The sequence below is a fragment of the Oncorhynchus masou genome, chromosome 24 (genome assembly GCF_036934945.1).
Source record: "Oncorhynchus masou masou isolate Uvic2021 chromosome 24, UVic_Omas_1.1, whole genome shotgun sequence".
Taxonomy (NCBI): Eukaryota; Metazoa; Chordata; class Actinopteri; order Salmoniformes; family Salmonidae; genus Oncorhynchus; species Oncorhynchus masou.
This window is the reverse complement of record NC_088235.1, coordinates 35,581,959-35,605,343: the sequence shown is the minus strand read 5'-3', so window position 1 is coordinate 35,605,343 and position 23,385 is coordinate 35,581,959. Positions and strand designations below refer to the sequence as shown.

The following is a 23,385-nucleotide window of genomic DNA, read 5'->3' as shown; positions in this document are numbered from 1 at the left end:
AGTGCCATCCGTTTTGTCACCAAAGCCTCATACACTACCCACCACTGCGACCTTTATGCTCTCGTTGGTTGGCCCTCACTTTATACTCGTTGCCAAACCGAATGGCTACAGGTGATCTAATTGGCTCTGCTAGGTAAAGCCCCACCTTATCTCAGCTCACTGGTCACCATAGCAGCACCCACTCGTAGCACACACTCCAGCAGGTATATCTCACTGGTCACCCCCAAAGCCAATTCCTCATTTGGTCGCATTTCCTTCCAGTTCTCTGCTGCCAATGCCTGGAACAAACTGCAAAAATCACTGAAGCTGGAGACTCATATCTCCCTCACTAGCTTTACACACCAGCTGTCAGAGCAGCTCACAGATCACTGCACCTGTACGTAGGCATCTGTAATCTGGGCTATCTATCTATCTCATCCCCATACTGTATTTATTTATCTATCTTGCTCCTTTGCACCCCAGTATCTCTACTTGCACATTCATCTTCTGCACATCTACCATTCCAGTGTTTAATTGCTATATTGTAATTACTTCGCCACCATGGCCTATTTATTGCCTTACCTCCCTTATCTTACCTCCATTTGCACTCACTGTATATAGACTTTTTTGTTTTCTTTTTCTACTCTATTATTGACTGTATGTTTTGTCTATTCCATGTGTAACTCTGTGTTGTTATATGTGTCAAATTGCTATGCTTTATCTTGCAAATGAGATCTTGTTCTCAACTAGCCTATCTGGTTAAATAAAGGTGGGGGGAAAAATGCAGGAAAGTGCTGTTTGAATGAATGCTTACGAGCCTGCTGCTGCCTACCACCGCTCAGTCAGACTGCTCTATCAAATTATAGACTAATTTATAATATAATAACACACAGAAATACGAGCCTTAGTTCATTAATATGGTCATATCCGGAAACTATCATTTTGAAAACAAAACGTCTATTCTTTCAGTGAAATACGGAACCATTCCGTATTTTACCTAACGGGTGGCAACCATAAGTCAAAATTCTGCTGTTACAATGCACAACCTTCATTGTTTTGTCATAATTATGTAAAATTCTGGCAAATTAGTTTGCAATGAGCCAGGCGGCCCAAACTGTTGCATATACCCTGACTCTGCGTGCAATGAACGCAAGAGAAGTGACACAATTTCCCTAGTTAATATTGCCTGCTAAAATGAATTTCTTTTAACTAAATATGCAGGTTTAAAAATAAATACTTGTGTGTATCAATATTAAGAAAGGCATTGGTGTTTATGGTTAGGTACATTCGCTCAACGATTGTGCTCTTTTAGAAAATGTGCTTTTGTTAAATCCCCCGTTTGGTGAAGTTGGCTTTCTTTCTTAGGAAGAAATGGTCTTCACACAGTTCGCAACGAGCCAGGCAGCCCAAACTGCTGCATATACCCTGACTCTGTTGCACAGAATGCAAGAGAAGTGACACAATTTCCAGACTTTAAAGAAATTCATGTTAGCAGGCAACATTAACTAAATATGCAGGTTTACAAATATATACTTGTGTATTGATTTTAACCTCTTGAACCTCTGGGGGCAGTATTTCATTTTTGGATGAAAAACGTTCCCGTTTTAATTATACAAGATATTTTGTCATGAAAGGATGCTCGACTATGCATATAACTGACAGCTTTGGAAGGAAAACACTCTGACGTTTCCAAAACTGCAAAGATATTGTCTGTGAGTGCCCCAGAACTAATGCTACAGGCGAAACCAAGATGAAATTTCATACAGGAAGTGAGCCAGAATTTGGAGGCGCTGTATTCCAATGTCTCCTTATATGGCTGTGAATGCGCAAGGAATGAGCCTACACTTTCTGTCGTTTCCCCAATGTGTTTGCAGCATTGTGACGTATTTGTAGGCATATCATTGAAAAATTGACCATAAGAGACTACATTTACGAGGTGTCCGCTCGGTGTCCTCCGTCGAAACTATTGTGTAATCTCCAGGTGCATGCACGTTTCCATTTGGTTCAGAAGAGAAAGTCAACTGCCCCGAATGATTTATCATCGAAAGATATGTGAAAAACACCTTGAGGATTGATTCTAAACAACATTTGCCATGTTTCTGTCGATATTATGGAGTTAATTTGTAAAAAAGTTTGCGTTGTAATGACTGAATTTTCGGGGGATTTTCTTAGCCAAACGTGATGAACAAAACGGAGCGATTTCTCCTACACAAATAATCTTTTTGGAAAAACAGAACATTTGCTATCTAACAGAGTCTCCTCATTGAAAACATCCGAAGTTCTTCAAAGGTAAATTATTTTATTTGAATGCTTTTCTTGTTATTGTGAAAATGTTGCCTGCTGAATGCGAGGCTTAATGCTATGCTAGCTATCAATACTCTTACACAAATGCTTGTGTAGCTATGGTTGAAAAGCATTTTTTGAAAATCTGAGATGACAGTGTTGTTAACAAAAGGCTAAGCTTGAGAGCTAGCATATTTATTTCATTCCATTTGTGATTTTTATGAATAGTTAACGTTGTGTTATGCTAATGAGCTTGAGGCTATAACGGGATACAGGTTTTATTATGTTATTATGTTATGTTAAGATTGATTGTTTTCAGCCATTCCGATTAGTCGGTCGACCTCTACTGTGGATACAGATACTTTTGTACCCGTTTCCGCCAGCATCTTCACAATGTCCTTTGTTTTTGTTCTGTGATTGATTTGCACTTTTCGCACCAAAGTACGTTCATCTCTAGGAGACAGAACGCGTCTCCTTTCTGAGCGGTATGACGGCAGCGTGGTTGCATGGTGTTTATACTTGCGTACTATTGTTTGTACAGATGAACGTGATACCTTCAGGCATTTGGAAATTGCTCCCAAGGATGAACCAGACTTGTGTAGGTCTACAGTTATTTTTCTGAGTTCTTGGCTGATTTATTTTGATTTTACCATGATGTCAAGCAAAGAGGCACTGCGTTTGATGGTAGGCCTTGAAATACATCCACAGATACACCTCTAATTGACTCAAATGATGTCAATTAGCCTGTCAGAAGCTTCTAAAGCCATGACATTTTCTGGAATTTTCCAAGCTGTTTAAAGGCACAATCTACTTAGTGTATGTTAACTTCTGACCCACTGGAATTGTGATACAGTGAATTATAAGTGAAATAATCTGTCTGTAAACAATTGTTGGAAAAATTACTTGTGTCATGCACAAAGTAGATTTCCTAACCAACTTGCCAAAACTATAGTTTGTTAACAAAAAATTTGTGGAGTGGTTGAAAACAAGTTTTAATGACTCCAACCTAAGTGTGTGTTAACGTCCGACTTCAACTGTGTGTGTGTGTGTGTATATCTCTCTCTCTATCTCTATCTCTATCTCTCTCTCTCTATATATATATATATATATATATATATATATATATATATATATATATATATATATATATAATGTCTTACAGAGCCTTTCCATAAGTCCACTCAAGTTTCTTCAACTGTCTTTTGACTGTGATTAGAGCGATGTTGATGTTGTGCGGTGATGCCAGCAGATTCCAGATTGCCTTTGCCGATCGTACATCGTCTTCAACCATCAGTGAGTCGATGGCTTGAATAGTCTCACTGGAAATGGAATACAATGTAAAAATGTGCAGCATACAGTAAAGACCACCAGTCAATTTATTTAAGCATTATTTTTAGCATTATTAGGCCTACTTTACAGTGTTGTAGCCTACTGTGCCTGTTCATTTTCCAGGGCTTTCGTGTACGGCGTAACACAGGCAAATAGCACTGTCCGTGAACATAATCCCCATGTCTAACAGTATTTTACCAGCATGTTTAATTATTCAAGGGTCCTTTCTGTTCTCTGTGCTGGAGTTCTTTTTAAGAATACAAAAGAAGCCATGCACCCTTGATGGGCTATCAGCAGGAAAATAGACGCTAAATAATTCTCATAGATGCCCTCTGGTGGTCAAACTAGCACTAACTAGCATTAATTGCAACAATAGTTTACACTTAAGTAACGTGCAATAGAATTCTGCCGGCAGCCCGCAAGCTGTACTACCATACGATGCAACTTTTAGATAAGGAACCACTGTACCACAGCCTCTGTCATTCACAAATAAAGTATGTGGACACCCCTTCAAATTTGTGGATTCGGCTATTTCAGCCACACCCATTGCTAACAGTTGTATAAAATTGAGCACACAGCCATGCAATCCCCATAGACAAACATTGGCAGTAGAATGGCCCTTACTGAAGCACTCAGTGACTTTCAATGTGGCACCATCATAGGATGGTGCTGTATCACAATTCACTGTATCACAATTCCAGTGGGTCAGAAGTTAACATACACTTTTCCATCAAGTCAATTCATAAAATTTCTGGCCTGCTAGAGCTGCCCCGGTCAACTGTAGGTGTTCTTATTGTTAAGTGGAAATGTCTAGGAGCAACAACGGCTCAGCCGTGAATTGGTAGGCCACACAAGCTCTCAGAACCGGAACGCCGAGTGCTGAAGCATGTAGGTTATAAAAATCATCTGTCTTCGGTTGCAACACTCACTACTGAGTTCCAAACGGTCTCTGGAAGCAACGTCAGCACAAGAACTGTTCGTTGGGAGCGTCATGAAATGGGTTTCCCTGGTCGAGCAGCCGCATGCATGTAAGCCTAAGATCACCATGCGCAATGCCAAATATTGCCATTGGACTCTGGAGCAGTGGAAATGCGGTCTCTGGAGTAATGAATCATGCTTCATCATTGGCAGTCCGACGGACAAATCTGGATTTGGTGGATGACAGGAGAATGCTACTAGCCTGAATGCATAGTGACTAACTGTAAAGTTAGGTGGAGGAGGAATAATTTTCTGGGGCTGTCTTTCATGGTTCGATCTAGGCCCCTTAGTTCCAGTGAAGTTACGCTACAGTATACAATGGCATTCTAGACAATTCTGTGCGTCCAACTATGTGGAAACAGTTTGGGGAAGGCCCTTTCCTGTTTCAACATGACAATGCCCCCGTGCACAAATCGAGGTCCAAACAGAAATGGTTTGTCAAGATCGGTGTGGAAGAACTTGACTGACTTGCACAGAGCTCTGACCTCAACCCCATCGAACACCATCTGCAAGCCAGGTCTAATCGCCCAATATCAGTGGCCGACATTGCTAATGCTCTTCAGGCTGAAGAATTTACTCTACTTGAGTTTCTTACTATTTAAAAAAGGGCCAATGGACTCTTGATGTCTTGGTCTTGAGACCACACAAGTCCACATACATTTGGTTTTAACTTGTCATGGTCTCAACTCACTGGGTCTTGGACTGAATCTTGGGACCAATGTCCCTTTAAAGGCAGCTCAATTTGAATAAGACAATGCATTATGACAGCGATGGGCAACTCCAGTCCTCAAGGGCCTGATTGGTGTTTTGCCCCAGCTCCAGCTAACACACCTGACTCCAATAATCACCTAATCATGATCTTCAGATTAGAATGCAATTAGTTTAATCACCTGTGTTTGCTAGGGATAGGGAAAAAGTGTGACACCACTCCGGCCCCGAGGACTGGAGTTGCCCATCCCTGCTCTATGATCATTGGCTGATCAATCTCAACCTATAGGAATCTCCACCTAGTTGACTACTTTTACATGCTGGATGCCATCAATGACCATGTCTTTTCTAAAATGAGTTATTTTCATCTAGAGTCCTCCATTTATCACTATGATTGATACTTGACACCAAAACACCTGTTATCTTGCCAAAATAAAGATAGATAACATAATCATTTAAACATCTAACAACATAATTCAGTCAGTCAACAAGTTTGAGATTCATACAATCAACATTTTACATAGAACTATTATAGAGATACATTTTCTCTAAATGAAATGTAAATGTTTTGAAATCAGGCTAAAAACCGTGCTTTTAGTTATTTGTATTTTTATGTATGCAAATTCTATTTCTACAATTAATCTGTAATAGAAAGTTAATGAAAATGGTCACTACTGTGCATTGTTTTACCCTTATTGCACCCTTTCCACTATGTTTCCGTAGTAACTCATGTTGTGGGGTGTTAAGGAATTCAGGTAAGTATTTAAAATATGCAATACAAACAAAGTGTGTGAGTAGTATAATGTATACGTGACATACAGTACGTTGGAAGGCGTGTGCTGAAAGTTAGTTTGGTAAATAAAATAAAAATTGAACACCCAATTTGCACCACTTCTGTATAATGACCGATAATGGTGCAATACTTTTGACCAGGGCCCATAGGGTATAGAACGCACAAAAAAACTACATATGAGAATGACATCCTCCTTATTGATTCAGTGGAGTTTGTCTTATGGGCAGGCTTATTTTTGACCCTAGTATACAGTGTGCGATGCATGTAATTGCTTTATAATGTAAATTATAATGGATTTAATTGAAAGGGGAATTTTAAGTGCTCAAAGTGGTTTATTATTGAACAGCATAGGAACACTTGGGGTATTAAATATCCTTCCCTCTCACTTCGGAATGCAGAGGTAGCACTATACCTCCACTGGGACAGACAGACAGATGGACAACATTACCTATGGGCTGTTTTAGTATGCACACCTAGCTCTACCTTTCGCTGTAACAGATGGACAGACGGACAACACCTGTTTAGGTATGCTCCTGCTGTAGCTCTGCACTATAACCTGTTTCGACAGACGGACAGGTGGAGGCTGTAATGCAAGCTGTACACTTAACAGTTTCTAAAGCACATTGCCTGATAAAATATATCATTCATTGTGAGGGAACTATGACCATGAAGAAATGTTTGCTCCTAGGACAAATGGGTAGGGTCTTTACAAAGCAGCACGAGTTAAGAACATGTGCAGACCTCACAGGAGCCCTGGTTTTTGACGCAGTACCATGAACATTAGGACATTGTTCTTATTCTTGTTAGAACCACTCCATTAGGAGGTACACAAGAGCCGGCCCTGGCTGCTAGTTGCTGCTGACGCCATCTCAACTAGCCATACTCTGAATCGTCTTACCCCGGGAGAAGAATGCACCATATTCCACTCCAGAGAGCTTCAAGGCTATGCAAGGAGAAAGAACATGGGAGAAAGAGCGAGGGAAAGAAAGGTCAACATATCTGTCGCTCTCTATGTGCATGTACCCTGCAGGCCTTCCCGGAGTACAACCGCCTAGACTTCTATAAATAGAACATTTTGATCTCTTTCTATAATGTATTATCTGTGTTGTTAGGTTATTTATTACTTCCAGTTTCCCATCAGACTGCGCAGGGACGGACATGTAGCCGACAGCGATGTGAGAGGGCATTGAGGTTTGGATGATTTCAGAGTCACGACTGTCTCCTCTGTGTGTGTGTGTGCGTGTGCGTGTGTGTGTGTGTGATGCTTACAGCTCCCACTCTTCTCATGTAGTGGTTTGATGAGCGATAGTCTCATTTTAGAGCTGGCAGGAGACACATAATATGTCCTTACAAAGAGAACACAGCACTTATATTATAGTGCTGCTCAAACACACTGGTACAACACAGCACACTGAAACACATCAGAGAAGGCACTGGAATAAAACAGATCGTAATCTGGGTGGTTCGAGCCCTGAAATCTGATTGGCTGACAGCCATGGTAAATCAGACCACATACCATGTATGACAAAACAATTATTTTTACTGCTCTAATTATGTTGGTAAACAGTATATAATAGCAGTAAGGCACCTCTGGGTTTGTGAGATATGGCCAATATAGCACGGCTAAAGACTATCCAGGCACTCCGCGTTGTGTCGTTCTTAAGAGCAGCTCTTAGCTGTGGTATATTGACCATATACTACACACCCTCTGGCCGTATTGCTTAAATAGAAGAGAGGTGAATATAATGGGATATAATTAAATTGAACGTCGTTGTCCATCTTCTAATAGAAATCCCTGTTACGATAAGTAAGGTTGTGTCTTTTGTGTTTATTAAAGTCAGCGTAATGTACACACAGCTAAAATGATAGTCATTTTCCCTCAGCATTCTGCCACGTTGTTACGACAACAGAGCATTTACCCCCTGCCACCAGTGCATTAGTTCATGATTGTTTCTTGGAAAATGTCTCTCTTCAATTGGAAGATGTGTTTGTGTAATGAATTGTTTCTTGGAATATGTTCTTTAATTGAAATACTGTATAGTGTACATTGACGTCGTCAGCAATAACTGAATACAAGGAAACTAGTTTATTCTGTAGCCATATAAAACCATAGAAACACTTGAGCTTACTCAGTAAACCTACATTCGAAAAGTATTCAGACCCCTTGACTTTTTCCACATTTTGTTATGTTACAGCCTTATTCTAAAATGTATTAAATTGTTCCCCCCCTCATCAATCTACACACAATACACCATAATGACAAAGCGAAAACAGGTTTTTAGATATTTTTGCAAATTTATACAAATAAAAAAACATATCACATTTACTTAAGTATTCAGACTCTTTACAGCATCGGGTCTTCTTGGTTATGATGCTACAAGCTTGGCACACCTGTATGGGGAGTTTCTCCTATTCTTCTCTGCAGATCCTCTCAATCTCTGTCAGGTTGGGTGGGGAGCGTCACTGCACAGCTGTTTTCAGCTCTCTCTAGAGATGTTCGATCGGTTTCAAGACCGGGCTCTGCCTGGGCCACTCACGTTGTTTTGGCTGTGTGCTAAGGGTCGTTGATCTGTAGGAAGGTGAACCTTTACCCCAGTCTGAGGTCCTGAGAGCTCTGGAGCAGGTTATCATCAATGATCTGTCAAGGTGTGAGTGTAGCTGGTGCATAGGAAGTCAGGCGCAGGAGAGCAGAGATGAGTGGACAAGGCACTTTACTGAGGCAATAAATGAATAGAACGCAACCGCGTCACAAAACAAATGCCCTCAGAACAAGTGAGGCAGCACTAAGTACAAAATAACAAAGTACAGGCTGTCAAAAAGCACGGGTGTAAAATATAACCCGGCGCAAACCAGCAGGAATAGTGCCAACCTGACAATAAACAATTACACACACAGACATGGGGGAACAGAGGGTTAAATACACGACAAGTAATGAGGGAAATGTAATGAGAGGAACTGACTTCGGCGGAAGTCGTGACAGGATGTCTCTGTACTTTTCTCCGTTCATCTTTCCCTCGATCCTGACTAGTCTCCCAGTCCCTGCCGCTGAAAAACATTCCCACAGCATGATGCTGCCATCACCATGCTTCACCGTAAGGATGGTGCCAGGATTCCTCCAGACTTGACATTTGACATTTGAGGACAAAGAGTTCAATCTTGGTTTCATCAGACCTTTAGGTGCTTTTTGGAAAACGCCATGTGGGCTGTCATGCTCCTTTTACTGAGGAGTGGCTTCTGTCTGGCCACTCTACCATAAAGGCCTGATTTGGTGGAGTGCTGCAGAGATGGTTGTCCTTCTGGAAGGTTCTCCCATCTCAACAGAGGAACTCTGGAGCTCTGTCAGAGTGACCATTGGGTTCTTGTTCACCTCCATGACCGAGGCCCTCTTCCCGCGATTGCTCAGTTTGGCCGGGTGTCCAGCTCTAGGAAGAGTCTTGGTGGTTCCAAACTTCTTCCATTTAAGAATGATGGATGCCACTGTGTTCTTGGGGACCTTCAATGCTGCAGAAATGTTTTGGTACCCTCCCCCAGATCTGTGCCCCGACACAATCCTGTCTCAGAGCTCTACGGACAATTAATTTGACCTCCTGACTTGGTTTTTGCTCTGACATGCACTGTCAACTGTGGGACCTTTCCAAATCATGTCCGTTCAATTGAATTTAACCACAACTGGACTCTGATCAATGGAAACAGGATGCACCTGAGCTCAATTTCGTGTCTCATAGCAAAGGGTTTGAATACTTATGTAAATAAGGTATTTCTGTTTAGAATTGTTTTATTTATTTCTAAGGCCTGTTTTCAATTTGTCATTATGAGGTATTGTGTGTAGATTGATGAGAATAAGGCTGTAACATAACAACATGTGGAAAATGGAAAGGGGTCTGAATACTTTCTGAATGCAATGTATATATAAAAGCATGTGGACACCCCTTCAAATTAGTGGATTTGGCTATTTCATCCACACCCGTTTCTGACAGGTATATAAAATCGAGCACTCCGCCATGCATTCTCTATAGACAAACATTGGCAGTAGAATGGCCTTACTGAAGACCTTGTGACTTGCAACATGGCATTGTCATAGGATGCCACCTTTCCAACAAGTCAGTTTGACAAATTTTTGCTCTGCTAGAGCTGCCCCGGTCAATTATCGGTGCTCTTATTGTGAAGTGGAAACGTTTAGGAGCAACAACCGCTAAGCAGCTCATAGGTGCTGAAGCGTGTAGTGCGTAAAAATAGTCTTTCCTTGGTTGCAACACTCCCTACTGAGTTCCAAACTGCCTCTGGAGCAACGTCAGCACATTAACTGTTTGTCGGGAGCTTAATGAAATGGGTTTCCATGGCCACACAAGCCTAATATCACCATGCGCATTGCCAAGCGTCAGCTGGATTGATGTAAAGCTCGCCACCATTGGATTCTCTGGAGTGATGAATCACACTAGACCATCTAGCAGTCTGACGAACTAATTTGGGTTTGGCAGATGACAGGAGAACGCTACATGCCTGAATGCATAGGCCAACTGTAAAGTTCAGTGGAATAATGGTCTGAGAATGCAACAGTTTGGGGAAGGCCCTTTCCTGTTTCAGCATGACAATTCCCCCGTGCACAAAGCGAGGTCCATACAGAAATGGTTTATAGAAGAACTTGACTGGCCTGCACAGAGCCCTGACCTCAGCCCCATCGAACGCCTTTGGGATGAATTGGAACGCTGACTGCGATCCATTCCTAGTAGCCCAACATCAGTGCCCAACCTCACTAATGCTCTTGTGACTGAACGGAAGCAAGTCCCCGCATCGATGTTCCAACAGATAGTGGAAAGCCTACCCAGAAAAGTAGGGGCCAACTCCATATTAATGCCCATGATATTGGAATGAGATGTTCGGTAAGCACATACTTTTAGCCACGTAGTGAAAAACCAGTTAATATTGTATGAAGGTCATCTGAAGAGAATAATATCTACATCCTACATTTCACTTCATGGGACCACGTTGGAAACAAGGGGATTTGCTTGACTGTTTTATCCCCTGGTTTGTACTCAGTGAATCCTTTTCCAATCAATCAACTCCTCTTTTTCTTAATTTGTCCATTCTCTGCGGAGGTTGTCCACATATGTCCTGCTTTCCCAACACAGTTTTAGTTCAGTGAGATGCATACTGTTGTACTATTTAACCTTTACCACGTAGCCTTTACATCTGGTCTTTCCAGAAAAACTAAGGGAACTGAAGGGTGGGGGCACTATTGGCTAAATATTGATCCACTTTACTGAGACAATTTATGTAGAATGGAATTTCCCATGAATTGATGTTGTATTATGCATTCGTAGCTCCGTGCTCAAACATACAAAATTATGATCTTCTCTTTTCATCTTCTACAGAGTCTTGGATCAACAGGCAGATACGAGACCAGGAAGAAGTAAGTGTCCTCTCGTTTCTTGTGTCTCGCTGTCTGGCAGCTGCACAATTGGGATTGCAGATAGAGGATTTGTCCCAAATGGCACCCTTTTCCCTACATAGTGCACTACTTCTGACCAGAGCCCTATAGTCATGGTCAAAGGTAGTCCACTATAAAGGTAATGGGGTGCTATTTGGGACGCAGACTTTGCATGTCATTATCAGAGCAGTCTCTGGTAATTACAGTAGAGAGATTTGTAAAGAAAAATCAGGAGTTGATTATAGTTGTCTATTTTACCCCCGTTCTAAGCACTTTGTGCATCTGGAAAAGCAGTATATAAATCCAATCAGTTATTTTTGTAAATAGTCTGCAGCTCAACAAGTTTATTAACAAATCTCTTCATTCAAAGCATTAGCTTTCAGCTCATTTGTTTCTAGTTTATCCTCCGCTCACCTTTTCTCTATGTCCCCACTGCAGAGTGTACAATATTTTATAAGAATTAATAAATAGCTTAAGCCACGTTCTAGCAATAATGAACCTCTTCTAAGACCTTTCGGGCTCACTGCTCTGAGCCAATAGGGGCTCTCTGATGGAGTGTGTGTAAGAGATCTCTTGATTGGATAACATGATGCGACCAACCTGTTGTGGATAGTCGATTGCTCAGTATAATATTTTTTTTAGTCTTTCGCATATTTTAGTTCATTCCCAGTAACTATAATTGCTATTTTGTTTCATTGCACTACATTGATTAGTATTACACTGCACATTTACAGCTTTGGCATTTGCGAGTTAATTAGCTAATCCAACAGCACTTACGGTATATTTTAAGCTGGATAGCAGTGGCCTTGGTGGCTTCGTGGCCTTTACCTGGGTCATGTTGATGGAATATTATTATACTGTGTTGTGATGCCCAAGGGCTTCCATAGTCATGGAGATTAATGTGCGTATTATCAGTGTCCTTGGATCTGGGATCCATAGTTGGGGGGAGGGGGGCGTGTCTGTGTGCACATGTGCAACCATACTGTCCTTATACTGCAACAATAATTGGGCAAAAGATCAGCATTGGGCGGAAGACAGTCAAACAATAGGTGACCAGACATTCAAATCACCTGATATTAGTACGTCTGAAATAGACGATACTTTAACATTTCAGTCATGACAGTCCAAAACAACCACCTACAAGCATGCACACACAAACACGCACGCAAGCACAGGCACACACACAAACACACACACATGTTCATGTCAGAGGTGTGGAAACGTTTTTTTTTTAAATTAAATCTTTATTTTACCAGGAAAAGTCCATTGAGACCCAGTCTCTTTTTCAAGGGAGACCTGGCCAAGAAGGCAGCAACAATCAATACATTACATAACTGAAACAAACAACAATACAATACAACCACATAAATGGGTTGTTCTGGCCTTTATACACATCTCACACGTGTGCTGATGTGAAAAGGACACGCTCAACACACACGCTACACACACACACACTCCACACATGCTCTGAGAGGCGAGGAGTGAATGCATCTCAACATACTGTAGCTGACTCCAGATTTCACAGAGATGGGTAGAGGAGAGAGAGAGAGAGTGACACATATACACACACACACACACACAACCCATCTGTGTGTTCTGCCAATACATGGTTGTCATGATGTTCTGGCGAGAATGTAGTCTACAGCACTTTCTAACCTCTAATGATGATCTTAACCACCCTATCCTTAACCTTTAACCCTTAACCCCAGGTCAACAAGAAAAAGCTCAAGTACTCTAGGACGTCATGTACTCTAGCCTAGCGGTTAGAGCATTGAGCCAGTAAACAAAAACGTTGCTGGTTCAAATACCCAACAAGGTGAAAAATCTGGCAATGTGCCCTTGAGCAAGGCACTTAACCCTAATATGCTCCAGCGGCAAGGGGCGCCATACTACCATGGCTGACCCCTGTAAAACAACACATTTCATTGCACCTTTTTATTGTGACAATAAAAAATAAAAAACATCTCATCTTAACTCAACACACACAACCCCATACCCTATTCTGCCTACACCATAGGTTAAAGAAGTGCCTTTTGAATGGAATCACTATAGAAGTCCATTGAGCTTTCTCCTGTCTGCCACACATACCAATGGGCTCTAGTGATTGAATGAATGGAGGGGTTTGGGTCTGTCTGTAGTGTGTGTATGAAGGGGCTATAGTCTTGTGTAATGCATCTCTTCTATGTGTTCTCTAAAGCCTCTACTTAGACCAAGGGTGTGTGTTGGGTCTGCTGTGTCCCCTTTCTTACCTCTACAAAGTCTCTATTCAAACCCCTCAATAGACCTCTGTAAGGCATTATCAGAGGAGTACAGGGTGTGTGTGTGTGAGTGCGTGTGTGTGTGTGCGCCCTTGTACTTGTGGCACATGAGCGATCATGTACAAGACCCTCACTTGCTCAACTAAAAGCAGAATTGTGAAAGCCTCTAATTCCAGAGACAGTGTGAAATGGAGCAAACCCCTCCAGGATGGAATTAATCAACCTGATTGCCTATTTATTAGCTATATCCCCTGGCCTATCTCTTCCCGAATGCTGCCACTCTTATACCATTGCGTTTGTCACCATGGCAACCAACAGCCAGAAACGGCACTTCTTAATAGTTCCACGGGTCCCACTGGCTCTCACTGCAGATGTGTGTAGAACATCAGTCGATCACACGCACAATATGCAGTCATGCACTTATATGCAAAATATGCAGTCATGCACTTACACACACACTTGCCTACATTGCTCTCCCTTTGACTGCCAATGTTGCAGTAGCTGTTTGTTCTCTTTTGATTATCTGAGTTGAGATGAGACAACAGTACATTACCTTTTCTCTGTCGCTCTGTCTTTTACCTGCCAGTCCATTTTGTGTAGGCCAGAGTGTTTGCGAAGCTTGTAGAGTTTAGACTCTAGAGGAATGCTTAATCATGATGGGAGTTGAGAAAAGGAGCTGGAGAGAGGAGGGATATGTGTGTGTTTATGTGAAAGTGTGTGTGATTGAGTGTTAATCCGTGTGCTTATTGACATGTCTGAAGCTGTGCGTTGCAGCCAGCCGGAAGGCTTTAGTGCGTCAGATCACTGGATTTACTGGGCTTTACTAAGCTAGGACACTGGATCAATCCTACCACCCACAAACAGACAGCCTGGCTACATACACAGTTTTGTTCTTCTATCCTCATGGGGACCTCAAATTGATTTCCATTCAAAATCCAATTTTCCCTAACCCTAAACTTAATTTAAGCTTAAAACAGCCTTTGTCCTCATGGGGATGTGGGAAATGTCCCAACGAGGGAGAATTTTCCGTCCTTGTGGGGACTTTTGGGGATCTTAGGTCCCAACAAGGATTGAAGAACCAACCCACACACACACACACACACACACACACACACACACACACACACACACACACACACACACACACACACACACACACACACACACACACCCATTGGGATGGCACACCAGTAGCATCAGTAGTACATTTACTGTTAATTACCATCATTTCTCAGCTACAATGCTTGTTTGGTTATGGTCATTTCTGTTAATGCATTCAATATATTATTATTACATTTTTACCATTGTCATTGTATGAGTGGACGAGTTGTTTGCAGTGCACACAACCTAGGCTACACTGGTGAGAGTTTTAGTTTAATTCATTGCATTTAAGAGTTTTGTTTGGAGCGCTCTTGTCAATCATGAGTATGGACATGCATCTGATTTACATATAGAAGTAGGCCTAGGCTACCTGGCTACCTAGGCTACCTGGCCTGTGTGTAAATGTTGGCCTATAATGTGCCCATTTAGGGATCTGATACTATTTCTGATTGTCTTAACTCTCCATCACCATGGAGCTTCTCAGATTGTTTTCTTCACCTCAAACAGCAAGTGAATTTTTTTATTATTTTTTTTTTTTACTGAGAAAGGCCATGTTGAGGAACTATTGTCAATTTGAGAAACCTTTCCAGATCTCTCCCTTTCGATAACCACTTAGCATGAAATGGGAAAAACTTCATGCTCTGATCCGGTGGGAATGTCATAAAATTGGCCTACTTGATTACTTCTTATCTTACAGCTGTGTCTCTCTGTCCAGTGGGAAAATCTGGGGGCCCAGAATATTGTATACAATGTTGCAAGTTTGCTAGCAGGAGCTTTGGGCTTGACCAAGTTAATAGTTGATACAATGTTTCAAGTTCCTTGCAGACAGGCCATGCTTAGCCAATGTGATTTATAGGATATTTATTTTTATCAGGATATTTTATACCTGCTGGCTGCAATGTTTTTATTTATTGGCTCTATGTGGGCTATTTTTACATATTGGCAATGGCAATAGAAGTTACTTTTACATTTGTATAATCTTCATTTAAATTTAATATTGATAAACCAAATCACATTGATTTTGAGATATGAAGACTTTTTTTATAACTGATATGAAACTGTTCCACAAAAATGAGCCTATGAAAATCATAACTGCCACGCAGATCATGTAAAAATGGCACAATAACTTGGTACTCCAAATGGAAAAGGTTGCCAACCACTGGTGTAACCCATTACCGGCAACTTCAGGAGCGTAACGGAAGAATCTGCCGAAAGTCAGGTCCAGGTTTTTTTCTTCTGGTATGGTTATTGATCTCTGGCTCCCTATTTAGTCATTTGTGTGTCTTCATTTTTAATCGCAGTGCTTAAAGCATCAGACGACCCCGTAGCCAACATATAGATGATTTTATTCAAAAATAGGGTCTGTCTGTACAGTATATAGAAAAATACCTTTTTTATGATTTCGACCAATCAATTGGTCGAAAGAACAGATGTCTCTCAGTCAACATTTTTTTTGTTGTTGTCGGGGACAGCCCTAATCCAATCTTTGATGACTACATTTTCAAAATGTCACACACTGTACTACTATGCAGAATGCTATTTACTCCCATTACTTGAAGCTATGTTTATTTGAGCACCTCTTGTTATGTGATATCCATTACTTCAAACTATACTGAACAAACATATAAACGCAACATGCAACAATTTCAAATATTTTACTGAGTTACAGTTCAAATAAGCAAAATCGGTCAATTGAAATAAATTAATTTGGCTCTAATCTATGGATTTCACATGACTGGGAATACAGATACATTACATTCGGGAAAGAATTCAGACCCCTTTCCTTTTTCCACATTTTATGTTACAGCCTTGTTCTGAAATGGATTAAATGTAAAAAAAAAAAAAAATCCTCATCAATCTACACAAAATACCCCAGAATGACAATGCGAAAACAGATTTTGACATTTTTGCAAATGTATTAAAAATAAACAACAAAAACCTTATTTACATAAGTATTCAGACCCTTTGCTATGAGGCTCAAAATTGAGCTCGGGTGCTCCTGTTTCCATTGATCATCATTTAGATCTTTCCACAACTTGATTGGAGTCCACCTGTGGTCAATTTTAAATTGATTGGACATGATTTGGAAATGCACACGCCTGTTTATATAAGGTCCCACAGTTGACAGTGCATGTCAGAGAAAAAAACCAAGCCACGAGGTCGAATTAGTTGACCGCAGAGCTCTGAGACAGGATTATTTCAAGGCACCTGTCAGGATTTGGCCAGGGTTGTTCCGTGTTTTTGTCAGTAGATGTCCCCATTGTGCTTTTTGTCCCTGTGTTTTTCCCTTGATCCCCATTATTGTTTGCACCTGTGTCTCGTTTCCCCTGATTGTATTTAAACCCTTTGTTTCCCTCAGTTCTGTGCTCTGTGTTTGTATGTTGGCACCCTGCCCTAGTGTTCTGTGTGCTCTTGTCGATTCCGGGTGAAGTTCTTGTAGTATTCTGTTTTTTGTTTTTGTTTAGTTTTAGTGAGTTTCTTTTTAGGTTTTTTTTTGTGTTTTACCTACCACCTTTTGGATTTGCCATTTTTTATTTTAGGAGTTTTTCTTTATTAAATACACTGTCTTAAGTACTGCTGTGTCTGCCTCATCTTCTGGGTTCTGCTGTCTATTCGTGGCTCAGTTGGTTAAGTGACTGTTTCTCACTCCGGAGACCCAGGTTCAAAACCGGGTCCTGACAGAAACACAGAGCCAAAAATGAACCCAGAGGCAGCCAGTTCCCAGGACCTTTTTGCCACGCTGTCCCACCACCAGGAGACTGTCCAACGCCACGAAGCCGCCCTGGTTCAGCAAGAGGCCTTAATGGCTAGACATTCTCATCTTCTGTCGGAGATGCTGACTTCCATTAAGCAAGTATCTGATCGACTTACCCCGGCAACAGTTCCCGTCCCAGTACCTCAAGTTCACGTACCCATGGCAGTTAACCCCCTGGCTGAACCTCGTCTTCCACCTCCCCAACGGTTCTCAGGTGATCCAAGTGCTTGTAAAGGGTTTCTCACTCAATGTTCTCTCTCCTTTGAGCTGCAACCCTCGTCATTTCCCACCGACCGGTCTAAGATCGCATATATCATCACCCTGCTGTCGGAAAAAGCCCTGGCCTGGGCTACTGCTGTGTGGGATGCCCATAGTTCCTGCTGTGCCAGCTACTCTGCCTTTGCTGAGGAATTCAAACGAGTGTTTCAAGGCCCAAGCAGTGGTTCTGACTCAGCCAAACAGCTCCTGACTCTCCATCAAGGTTGGCGCAGCGTGACGGACTATGCCCTCCAGTTCCGCACGGTGGCAGCAGCGAGTGGCTGGAACAACGAGGCGCTCACGGTGTGCTTTCTGAAAGGCCTTTCCGACACTATCCAAGATGAACTGGCCACTCGGGAACCACCGGACAATCTCGAGTCCCTGATCAAGTTGGCCTCACGCATTGACCAGCGTCTGAGAGAGAGAGAACTCAACCGTAGACCTCTAGCCCCTTTCAGTCCCAGCTCCGAGTCCCCACCTTTATCATCACTGGCTCCACCGGAACCCATGCAGATTGGACACATCTCCCAGGCTGAGAGAGACCGCCGGATGAGGGAGCGACGCTGTCTATATTGCGGCAAACCGGGCCATTTCCGTTCCACGTGTCCCAGGCTCCAGGGAAACGCTCTGTCCCGTACAGACCGGGGGGAACTGTAACGGGAAACATAACCTCTTCCCATCCGTCCAACTCCCGTCTGCTCATTCCAGTCACCCTCTCCTGGGACAACCACAAGCTTCACCTTCAAGCCTTGGTAGACTCTGGAGCCGCAGGTAACTTCATGGATGGTGTCTGGGCGAAGAAGAATGGCGTTCCCTCTGAACCTCTAAGTGACCCCATGAGGGTTACTACATTGGATGGAAGCCCTTTGGGATCTGGACTTGTCACTCATGTCACTACCTCCTTGAGACTTTCAGTTTCACAACACCAGGAATTGATGAACTTTCATTTGATCTCCTGTTCCGAGTTCCCTCTCGTCCTTGGATACCCCTGGCTTCACAGCCATAACCCTCACATCGACTGGTCTGTGGGTACTATCAAGCAGTGGGGTCCTACGTGCCAAGCTACTTGTATTTTCCAGAATTCCCCGAGTTCTACTCCCGAGTCTTTAGAATCCATCGATCTGACCCGAGTTCCCGAGTGTTACCATGACCTCAAACTGGTGTTTAGCAAACAGAGGGCCACCATGCTACCACCCCATAGATCTTACGATTGCCCCATCGACCTGTTTCCGGGCACTTGCCCCCCAGGGGTCGGATCTTTTCCCTATCTCCACCCGAACGAGCTGCTATGGATACCTATATCAAGGACTCTCTGGAAGCAGGCCTCATGCGTCCATCCACCTCCCCGGCGGGAGCAGGGTTCTTCTTTGTGGCCAAGAAGGACGGTGGGTTACGTCCTTGCATCGACTACCGGGGACTCAATGACATAACCGTCCGTAACCGTTACCCGCTACCCCTTATGGCCACAGCCTTCGAGCTGCTCCAGGAAGCAGTTGTTTTCACTAAGCTTGACCTGCGGAACGCATACCATCTTGTGCGGATCAGACCTGGTGACGAGTGGAAGACCGCTTTCAACACGCCTACTGGTCACTATGAATACTTGGTGATGCCCTTCGGCCTGACCAACGCCCCAGCGGTGTTCCAAGCGCTCATAAACGATGTGCTTAGGGATATGCTTAACATATTTGTGTTCGTTTACTTGGATGACATCCTCATCTTTTCGAGCTCCCTTCAAGAACACACTAAGCATGTCAGACAAGTACTCAAACGCCTCCTGGACAGCCATCTGTACGTTAAGCCGGAAAAATGTGAATTCCATTCATCCCGAGTACAATTCCTGGGATTTGTAGTGGAACCCGGTCGAATCCAAATGGACCCTAGGAAGGTAGGGGCGGTAGCGGATTGGCCCACCCCCAAATCCGTTAAGGATGTTCAGCGTTTCCTGGGCTTCACAAACTTTTACCGCAAGTTCATCAAGAACTTCAGTTTGGTGGCAGCTCCTCTCTCAGCTTTAACCAAAGGTGGCAATGCAAGGTTTTCTTGGGGAAGAGAAGCTGAGACGGCCTTCCAAGGACTCAAGCAGCGCATCCTCTCTGCTCCCATCCTGATACTACCGACTACGGATGAACCATTTGTGGTGGAGGTAGACGCATCAGAGGTTGGTGTTGGAGCTGTCCTGTCTCAGAGGGGTGAAGACAAGAAGCTTCATCCGTGCGCTTTCTTCTCACACCGGCTTACCCCGACTGAGAGGAACTACGATGTGGGGGATCGTGAACTCCTAGCGGTTAAGATGGCATTGAAGGAATGGAGACACTGGCTCGAGGGGGCTTCTCACCCGTTTCAAGTGCTTACGGACCACAAGAATCTGGAGTATATCCAGCAGGCGAAGCGATTGAACTCTAGACAAGCTAGATGGTCTCTTTTCTTCAATCGATTCCAGTTTATCCTCACCTATCGGCCCGGGTCGAAGAATCTCAAACCGGATGCCCTGTCCCGAGTCTACGCTCCTGCCATTCGAGATGACACGGACATGCCTGTCCTTCCTGCTGCTAAGATTGTGGCTCCGATCTCGTGGCAAGTTGAGGATACCGTGAGACGTGCTCAAGCTAGCGAACCGGACCCTAAAGGAGGTCCTGCCAATCGGTTGTTTGTCCCCAAGGCAGTGAGGACTCAGGTCCTTCTGTGGGGGCACTCCTCTCGCCTCACCTGTCATCCGGGCGTAGGTCGCACCTTGGAGTTCATCCAGCGTAAGTTCTGGTGGCCTACCATAAGAGAAGACGTTGCCACTTTCGTCAATGCCTGCCCCGTGTGCTGCCAGGGCAAATCTTCTCACCTCCGCTCTCAAGGACTCCTTCACCCTTTACCTGTTCCCCACAGACCCTGGTCCCATATATCATTGGACTTTATTACTGGACTTCCTCCATCCCATGGCAATACTACTATCCTAGTCATAATCGACAGGTTTTCAAAGGCGGCCAGGTTCGTCCCTCTGACTAAGTTACCTTCTGCCAAGGAAACGGCTGAGTTGGTAATTAATCATGTGTTCCGAGTCTTCGGCATTCCTCAAGATGTGGTTTCTGACAGAGGTCCCCAGTTCGCCTCAAGGTTTTGGAAGGCCTTCTGCCAACTCATGGGGGCTTCTGCCAGTCTATCTTCAGGGTACCATCCGGAGTCCAACGGCCAAACAGAGAGGATGAATCAAGAGCTGGAAACCACCCTCCGATGTATGACTCGTGACAACCCGTCCACATGGTCATCCTTTATTGTTTGGGCCGAATACGCGCACAACACCTTGCGCTCCTCCTCCACTGGTATGTCCCCGCACGAGTGTCAGTTTGGCTATGCTCCTCCATTGTTCCCGGACCAGGAGGCAGAAGTCAGAGTGCCTTCAGCCTTGAGATTCGTCAGACGCTGTCGGCTTATGTGGAGGAAGACCCGTCTTAATCTGATGCGTTCCTCACAGAGGTATCAACAACAAGCCAACAGGCGTCGCCGTCCCGGGCCTACCCTGCGCCCCGGCCAGAGAGTCTGGCTCTCCACAAGAGACTTACCTCTACGGGTGGAGTCTCGCAAGCTGTCCCAAAAATACATCGGTCCCTTCAAGGTTGCCAGGAGAGTTAACCCAGTTTCTTATCGCCTACACTTACCCAGATCCCTTAAGATTAATCCCACATTTCATGTGTCTTTGTTAAAACCTGTTGTTTTTTCTCCCCTTGTCCCGGCAGACAGACCTCCCCTCCGCCTCGTGTCATTGGAGGCCAGCCGGCTTATACCGTCCACCGGATACTGGATTCCCGCCGGGTGCAGCGGTCCTGGCAGTATCTGGTGGACTGGGAAGGCTACGGTCCTGAGGAGCGCTCCTGGGTTCCTGCCAAAGACATCCTGGACCCTGACCTCATTCGTCAGTTCAGGGTCCTCCACCCTGAGAGAGCTGGTAGGAACGTCAGGAGCCGTTCCTAGGGGAGGGATTCTGTCAGGATTTGGCCAGGGTTGTTCCGTGTTTTTGTCAGTAGATGTCCCCATTGTGCTTTTTGTCCCTGTGTTTTTCCCTTGATCCCCATTATTGTTTGCACCTGTGTCTCGTTTCCCCTGATTGTATTTAAACCCTTTGTTTCCCTCAGTTCTGTGCTCTGTGTTTGTATGTTGGCACCCTGCCCTAGTGTTCTGTGTGCTCTTGTCGATTCCGGGTGAAGTTCTTGTAGTATTCTGTTTTTTGTTTTTGTTTAGTTTTAGTGAGTTTCTTTTTAGGTTTTTTTTTGTGTTTTACCTACCACCTTTTGGATTTGCCATTTTTTATTTTAGGAGTTTTTCTTTATTAAATACACTGTCTTAAGTACTGCTGTGTCTGCCTCATCTTCTGGGTTCTGCTGTCTATTCGTGGCTCAGTTGGTTAAGTGACTGTTTCTCACTCCGGAGACCCAGGTTCGAAACCGGGTCCTGACAGCACCGATCTGGGGGAGGGTACCAAAACATTTCTGCAACGTTGAAGGTCCCCAAGAACACAGTGGCCTCCATCATTTTTAAATTGAAGAAGTTTGGAACCACCAAGAATCTTCTTAGAGCTGGCCGACCGGCCAAACTGAGCAATCGGGGGAGAAGGGCCTTGGTCAGGGAGGTGACCAAGAACCCGATGGTCATCCTGGCAGAGCTCCAGAGTTCTTCTGTGGAGTTGAGAGAACCTTCCAGAAGGACAACCATCTCTGCAACACTCCACCATTCAGGTATTTATGGTAGAGTGGCCAGACAGAAGCCACTCCTCAGTAAAAGGAGCATGACAGCCCACTTAGACTTTGCCAAAAGACACATAAAGGACTCTGACCATGAGAAACAAGATTTTCTGGTCTGATGAAACCAAGATTGAACCCTTTGGCCTGAATGCCAAGCATCACGTCAGGAGGAAACCTGGCCCCATCCCTATGGTGAAGCATGGTGGTAGCAGCATCATGCTGTGGGGATGGTTTTCAGCGGCAGGGACTGAGAGATGAGTCAGGATCGAGGGAAAGATGAACAGAGCAAAGATCCTTGATGAAAACCTGCTACAGAGCGCTCAGGACTTCAGACTGTGGCAAAGGTCCCCTCCAACAGGACAGCAACCCTTAGCATACAGCCAAGACAACATAGCAGGGGCTTTGCGACAAGTCTCTGAATGTCCTTGAGTGTCCCAGCCAGAGCCCGAACATCTCTGGGGAGACCTGAAAACAGCCGTGCAGCGACAATCCCCATACAACCTGACAAGCTTGAGAGTATCTACAGAGAAGATTAAGAGAAATCCCCAAATACAGGTGTGCCAAGCTTATAGCGTCATACCCAAGAAGACTCTAGGCTGTAATCACTGCCAAAGGTGCTTCAACAAATTTAGTAAAGGGTCTGAATAATTATGTAAATGCAATATATCCGTTTTCTTTTCTTCTTTTTTTTCAATTTGCCAAAATGTCTAAATAGAGAGGTTTCCTTGCCCCGGTTGGCTCGGATGGCGCCCATCCCACGTCGGGCCACAGCCGGATCGTCAGATCTT

At 43.8% G+C, this 23,385-nt stretch overlaps 1 protein-coding gene across 1 annotated transcript in view; it reads left to right on the top strand.

Moving 5' to 3' along the window:
• LOC135512085 (ankyrin repeat and fibronectin type-III domain-containing protein 1-like) overlaps positions 1-23,385 on the top strand; it is a 244,991-nt gene that overhangs the window by 69,844 nt on the left and 151,762 nt on the right. Inside the window, exon 6 of the mRNA XM_064933738.1 lies at positions 11,443-11,480. Within this exon, the coding sequence (XP_064789810.1) occupies positions 11,443-11,480 (38 nt within the window). The remainder of the gene's footprint in view (positions 1-11,442; positions 11,481-23,385) is intronic.